Here is a 7,079-nt window from a genome sequence, read left to right as displayed (position 1 = left end):
TTACTTAAATACATCTAAATGAAAAGAAAGGGCTAGGCTGTGTATTTACATTAAATGAGTTGCCCACAATAAAAACTATACTTTACAATATATACAACCCTTTCAGAATTTTTCCAATACAGTTTATTGTATGGAAATGACAGGAAATTGTAAAAAAAAAAAAAAATGCACATGCTATCTAACACTTAAGATGCAACCAAACAGGGACCATAGCTACAAATTTATCACTTCTCTATTATATAGTGTGCTCTATTGAGCAAAGCCTTATTCACAAAATCCCTAAATGCTTTTGATTATGGTAGCTATTGTTCTTTTGATCAATATATAACACAGAGGTGCTTGATGCATTTTGTGTAAAAGGCAGTGTCCCTAAAGCAACACACAAGTTGAAGCAAAGGGGTTAGGTGTGTGCAGAATACCTTTAAGGGTAGGACTCCACGAGTGATTTTGTCGCGATCCGACGTGCTGCAACAAAAATAAGGTAAGAGATAGAATTGTCACAAGGTGTTGGTGTTGAACCGACGCGACATGACTGTCGGATGCAGACGCAGCGTGCAGCGTCTGCATCCGACAGCCGTGTCGCGTTGGATCACGTCGGATCAACGCTGCGACACCATACGACAATTCTATCTCTTACCTTATTTTTGTCTCAGCTCATCGGATCGCGACAAAATCAGTTTTGGAGTCCTACCCTAAGGGATTGTTCACCTTTCAAACATGTTTTTTCAGTTCAGTTGTTTTGCAATTTTCATTTTAGCCGGCGGAGGGCAGGGGGAAGGCAGTTCGGGGAGATTGTCGCCCCCCGAAGAAGAGGAGATTTGTCGCTTGGGCGAATAATCTCCCCGAATCTGCTTGTGTGGCCAGACCCTTAATGAAACTCAGGGATTCTGTTCAGCAGGGCCACAGATAAGAAATGTATTAACTGATGTATCAATTCAGAACTGCCCCCCCCCCCTCCGAGCTGGTTTAGAAAGACACAAGAAGGTGTAAATTTAACTTTAAACATTGAAAAACAGTGTTTGAAGGTGTTGTGCCTTATGGTGTGAGTGCCAAGCTAACCTTGAAGAACACAGTAATTACAGGGCTAACTTGATGTGCAGCTACATTACCAAGCTTTCATTAGGCAGGGCTTTTGTAATATGCCTACAAATTAAATGTAGGCACAGTTTGCAAAAGTTTTGCAGTCATTAATTTCTGTCATTAATTAGCTTGCATATCTTATCAGGCACCAATGGTCAGTGAAAATATGCTTGCAGGTTTAATCAGCAACAAAAAAGCAAGAAGTTAAAGTAAAACAATGCTGATGAATAACAGACTATTAAAACCAATCTGTCGAAAAACGTAACCACAAGCAATATAGCAAATATTGTAAAAAGGAATTCAGATTAGCAAAGTCCTATTGTTATCCCTAGGACCCAGCTTCCTAGAAAACTCAGTTTAGCCACTGTGGAAGTTAGGATGTGAGCTCTTTATTTTTTTGCTCAGAATTGGCTTAAAGGAGAACTAACACTTAACTAAAGAAGTAGGTTAGAAATGTTGTACATTATGTTTTTAGCTTCTGTATCAGCCCAAGGCAACCACAGCAGTAAAGTTATGTGTCTCCACAGATGCCCCAGTAGCTCCCCATCTTCTTTTCTGCTGATTCACTGCACATGCTCTGTGCTGCTGTCACTTACTCAGCTTAGGGACCAACGCACAATATACAGTACACATAGAATAGAAATGTCAAAATATAAGGTAATTAGTAATTAATACAGATAATAACTACATGGCAGCACAGAAACCAGTGCAACTAGCATCAGAATTTAATAATCAGCCCTGTAGCATTAGCTTATATTACAAACAAACCTCATTTTCTAACTGATAATTTATGACGACCCCTAAGCTTAGCTTCTTAACAGCTGCTCAGACACTTTCCAAGATGGTGACCCCCTGTGACAAGTTTGAAGTCCTGGATCATTGCTGCTATTGATAAGCTGAAACTTTAGGCTGGTGCAATAAGTTCAGTTTATAAGATATGGCATTTTTAGCAATATTCGTTTTTAGGGTTTAGTTCTCCTGGTAATTACCTGAACCCTGCTGATGCACTTGTGGGTCAGGTATTCAGAATATTATTTATAAACACTCACTGATTTTTCTACCTGTATAATTTCCATCTTGGTGGCCACCAAAACAGTGGGAATTATTTAAAGGCGGCGGTTAGTTTTAATTAAAACTGAGCTATCAAAGAATTGGAAATGTAATAAAAGCTTCAACATACTGAAATAAGAAACTTGCTAAATACTGTATGATCAATTAAATTTCTGTACTGTTTCTGAAATAACCAAGTGGCTTTTCACATTGACCCTCTCAATATCTGTATTTCAGTATTGTTTCAGTCCAATGAAGCTTATATTTGGCCTAGTTCCCCTCAAAGGTGCATACTACTGGGAGTCCCTGGAAAGGGTGGGTGTAAATTTGGATGACCCCGAGATTTGACATGTCTGCATACCTCCCAACATTTTGGAAGTAAAAAGAGGGACAAAAAAAGCGCAGCAATTTTTTGACCACACCCCTTTCTGTGGCCACACCCCCTAATTACCATGTTTGTTTTACAAAATTTGGCAGGTTATGAAAGTTTGAAAATATTTCTCCTTATCTAAACTGTGTTTTTGTGTTTCAAAATTGTTACAAAGTATCATATTTGCACCTGTTAGCTGTTCTGGGCTCTCTGCTAAAAGCCAATTTAGTGAGAAACTTTGTTTCTTTTTCTGGCTGTTCAGTGCAGAGAAAAGAGGGACTTTCCAGTACAAATGAGGGACTGCGGGTTGAGCTGTCAAAAGAGGGACTGTCCCTCCGAAAAAGGGACAGTTGGGAGGTATGCACTATGCTAATGATCCACTCTGGAAACAATTGGGACCTTGTTTAATGTTTGCAGTTAAAAAGCAAGAATAAGGTTTTTAAAAACAGTCAGGACTAGAGCACCAGCAATCTAATTACTTAGGGTTAGGGGGACATCATTGCTAACTCTTAAATCTTTGCGCATAATTGTATCAGATAACAGCTCTGAAATAGCTTAACAAATGCAAAGCCAAGATGGAAATCAATGCTTTAAAAAGATGAGTAGTTTTTCAGTATAACAATATACATCGACGTCACGATTTGCGTCGCTTCCTGTTACAGCAATTCCTCTGCACTACTCTGGAACACAGCTATTCGAGCATGCGCAGAAGACGCAACCAAAGTGGAACGCTACGTCGACCTAATGCGCAAGCGTAAATCCATAACGGGGCATGCGCGCGCCGCTTCTTCCGCTTCCGGTTGTTACAGAGTTGGATTTGTGGATACCAGCAAGTGAATTCTCTTGCTTTTCTTGCATTGCTTTGTGAGAATGTCGTCTGATAAGAAGCCCCCTGTTGATTTGGGTCTTTTGGAAGAAGACGACGAGTTCGAAGAGTTTCCCACCGAAGGTATATACTGACAGGAGCGGGAACGGGATTGGCGAGCGGCCTGGCCTGGCATGACTCAGGGTGTTCCATTCACACATTGTCTCTCTACCATGGAGCCTACGTTGTATCTCAGTAGCCAGTCTGGTTGTACCGCCGCATCTGCAGCTCTAGGGATGTGACGGTTTCGCAGTTTCTTTTCAGCTGCAGGGGTCTGTGTGTTGGCCTCCCCCCTGGGCTGCAGGGTTCTGTGTGCCCCTACCTCCCTACTGGGCTGCAGGGTTCACTGTGCCCCCTCCCCCCTGGGCTGCAGGGTTCTCTGTGTGCCCCTCCCTCCTGGGCTTCAGGGTTCTCTGTGCCCCCTCCTGGGCTGCAGGGTTCTCTGTGCCCCCTCCTGGGCTTCAGGGTTCTCTGTGCCCCCTCCTGGGCTTCAGGGTTCTCTGTGCCCCCTCCTGGGCTGCAGGGTTCTCTGTGTGCCCCTCCCTCCTGGGCTGCAGGGTTCTCTGTGCCCCCTCCTGGGCTTCAGGGTTCTCTGTGCCCCCTCCTGGGCTGCAGGGTTCTCTGTGTGCCCCTCCCTCCTGGGCTTCAGGGTTCTCTGTGCCCCCTCCTGGGCTGCAGGGTTCTCTGTGCCCCCTCCCTTCTGGGCTGCAGGGTTCTGTGTGTGCCCCCTTCCTCCCTTCTGGGCTGCAGGGTTCTGTGTGTGGACCTCCCCGGGCCCACACACATAAGTTGGGAACAAAACTACAGGAATATTACTGTCATCCTGTTGCACTGTTTATTATTTGTTTCTGCTCCATTAAATACAAAAGGAGCTTATAACCATAATGCAGTGCCAACAAGTATTATTTCTGACCAAAAACTATCCTTTACTTGCAGTCACAGAGTATGGTCCCTAGTAGACTCCATACCCAGGTTAAAGCTTTATATTAAAAAATAAAAAGGCACCCATTTTTATATTGATGCTGTGTGTGTGTGTGAACAAGTTACACTCCTAACATCTTAGATTTTCCCTTAACCCTGTTACTTGCCAGTAACCCCCAATAACCCTCCTTACACCGAGGCCTTGTTTACAAAATAATAATACTCCACACACATTATTTCTCAAGTAATCTTTCCATAGGTGAATAAATTACTCAACACAAAATTAAGATGAATCCGTTCATCACTTTTGTTGACTGGTAGACGTATAAGTAGAATTGTGCATGTCCTGTATATTTATATAAAGATATGTTTCAGCTACTCACAAATGATCAATTTCAAATAGTACACCGTGGGGCAAATTTATTAACGTTGGAGACAAACCTCATCGGTGATGTTGCCCATAGCAACCAATCACATCTTTGCTTTTGTTTTCTTACGTGTAGGTAACTGTGATTGGTTGCTATGGGCAACATCACTGGTGATGTTTACCTCCAGTGTAAATAAATACGCCCTTTGTGTTTACAGTTCCTGTGTCTTTCTTAAAAGACCCGGTGGAACACATGCTGCCCAGTTGCTTGTGTATTGTGTTGTACACATCATCTGCTTCTGGTTCTCCAGTGGGTTTCTCAACAGGGAATCCACTTCAACTTTGTTTTGATGCAGCTAATGGTCACACTGTACAACTGCATGCAGTGCAGTCTAATCCAATAAATAACGTATATATCAAATGAGTTTCTTCAAATCTGCTTCATATGTCTGAAAGCAATATGTTTTTATGTTAATACTTGAAGCCTTTCTGGCTTAATTCTTCAATATTTATCCTCTAAAGTCCATTGTACTCAGTATACCTGTACCAAAACAAGAAGGCATCCTAACAAAAGTATTTACATGCACAGGATTAAAATAAGTTTGTTTAAATTAATATTTATTTTGCTTCACAGACTGGACGGGTTTTGATGAAGATGAAGATACACATGTCTGGGAAGATAACTGGGATGATGACAATGTAGAAGATGATTTTTCAAATCAGTTAAGGTAATATATACCACAATGTTGAGCAATAATGTTCATATTGGGTTCTCTTGGTAGTATTGGTAATCAAATTAGATATTGATTCTTAACTGTTGGGATACAGCAGAATGGGTATATTTTGTAAGGTGCACCAAACTCAAAATCACAAATTATTTTTATCGAACTTGGAACTGTCACTGTTTGGTTAAGTTATCCCTGAAGTTAGAGTTGTACTTAAATATATCTAAAGGATTTGAAGGTGTTATGTACCGACCCCACAGCCCTACAATTTAGTAATCCGTTATTTAATATTTGATTGTAGTAGGCACATCATGACTATGACTCGCCATAACATTTCATATTTTAAATGGTGTTTATGAAGGTTGCAGCTAATTTTATTTTATTTTTTTTTATTTTTTTTATATAGGGCTGAATTAGAGAAACACGGATACAAGATGGAGACATCATAGCTTCAAACACTGGGAAGATCAAATAATCCTTTTGTTTATTGAAATATTCCTTCATAGTCCTTCATAAGTATATTTGTGTTTCTTCTTTGGTTTTAATAAATATCTTGCCCCGTTTGAGTGGGTTAGTGGTTTTTGGTAATCACTTTGCTGTTTTATTTTTAGGTGTTATGTTTGATTCTAAAGGCTGTACTACTGGGTAAATTGTGACACTTTTTTTGTAAATGCAACTTTATATTCCATTAGATGTGGTGAAACGTGGGTGTGTTAAACCAGTGTGGGACGTTTGAACACACAACAGGACATTGGTATCTGATCCTACTCTTCATGGAAGGCTCAGAGCAGTGTGTGGGGGCCCAGCCTGAAAGCTAGTAAGGGTTTGATTGATTGATGAACCCAGGAAGCCTGGATAACTTTTCTGAACCAGGCTGTTGATGTACAGAGTCATTTTATGGCATAGGTATACTAGAAAATGACTCCAGATATGTTTCAGCTGATTTTGTTCTGTACTCGATAAAAAAATCCCCAAAACGAATGTATTAAATGAAACACCAGTTTAACAAGGTACCTTCTGCAAAAGAAACAAAACACTTACTATGGTCACATTTAAATAATATAGCATAACTGTCAGTTGCATTAGCAGGCATTACAAGTTTATGCTTAAAAACAAAACCTTTTATAAGTTTCTCTGAGTGACCTGTCTCTTCCTTTGCATGCCTACAAGGTGGAAACTGTTGATATACATTAGACAATCTAGAGAAAATACATTAGTATTTACTAGGGATGCACTAAAGCCACTATTTTGGATTCACCCGAACCCACGAATCCTCCGCTAAAGATTTGGCCGAATACCGAACAAATTAGGGGTGGGAAGGGGCAAACATTTTTACTTCCTTGTTTTGTGACAAAAAGTTACGCGATTTTCCTCCCTGTTCCTAATTTGCATATGCAAATTAGGATTCGGTTCAGCCAGTCAGAAGGATTCGGCCGAATCCTGCTGAAAAAGGCCGAATCCCAAATCGAATCCAGGATTTGGTGCATCCCTAGTAGATACACTGTAGATGCTTTGGAAGAGTAAAGACAATTCTATGGTATATCTCACAATGTGTATACATAAGAAAGCTTTTAAGGTAAAAAAAAAAAAAAAAAAAAGTGTCAAAATGAAGGTGAATTAATCCTTTCCAATTTCTAGAAACCTCACTATCCTCTGATGAAAGCAGGTTAGGACACCACTAAATATAGATAAATAAAGAAC

The 7,079-nt window shown here is 40.5% G+C and overlaps 1 protein-coding gene across 1 annotated transcript; it reads left to right on the top strand.

Annotated features, from left to right (window-relative positions):
• Positions 1-3,229: 3,229 nt before the first annotated feature.
• On the top strand, positions 3,230-5,941 carry LOC108718846 (26S proteasome complex subunit SEM1). The gene is made up of 3 exons (XM_018267324.2): positions 3,230-3,449; positions 5,288-5,381; positions 5,785-5,941. The coding sequence occupies exons 1-3, from the start codon at positions 3,371-3,373 to the stop codon at positions 5,825-5,827; spliced, it is 216 nt and encodes a 71-aa protein (XP_018122813.1). The 5' UTR covers positions 3,230-3,370; the 3' UTR covers positions 5,828-5,941.
• Positions 5,942-7,079: the final 1,138 nt, after the last annotated feature.

This window comes from Xenopus laevis, chromosome 6L (genome assembly GCF_017654675.1).
Source record: "Xenopus laevis strain J_2021 chromosome 6L, Xenopus_laevis_v10.1, whole genome shotgun sequence".
Classification (NCBI taxonomy): domain Eukaryota; kingdom Metazoa; phylum Chordata; class Amphibia; order Anura; family Pipidae; genus Xenopus; species Xenopus laevis.
The sequence above is the reverse complement of the archived record's forward strand: the minus strand, read 5'-3'. Positions and strand labels throughout refer to the sequence as shown.

What these genes read in the sequence shown, in the direction of transcription:
- LOC108718846 (XM_018267324.2), top strand. Translation starts at nt 3,371, where the DNA reads ATGTCGTCTGATAAGAAGCCCCCTGTTGATTTGGGTCTTTTGGAAGAA. An exon ending in CGAAGAGTTTCCCACCGAAG is followed by an intron (nt 3,450 to 5,287) that starts GTATATACTGAC and finishes TTTGCTTCACAG; the next exon opens with ACTGGACGGGTTTTGATGAA. An exon ending in GATTTTTCAAATCAGTTAAG is followed by an intron (nt 5,382 to 5,784) that starts GTAATATATACC and finishes TTTTTTATATAG; the next exon opens with GGCTGAATTAGAGAAACACG.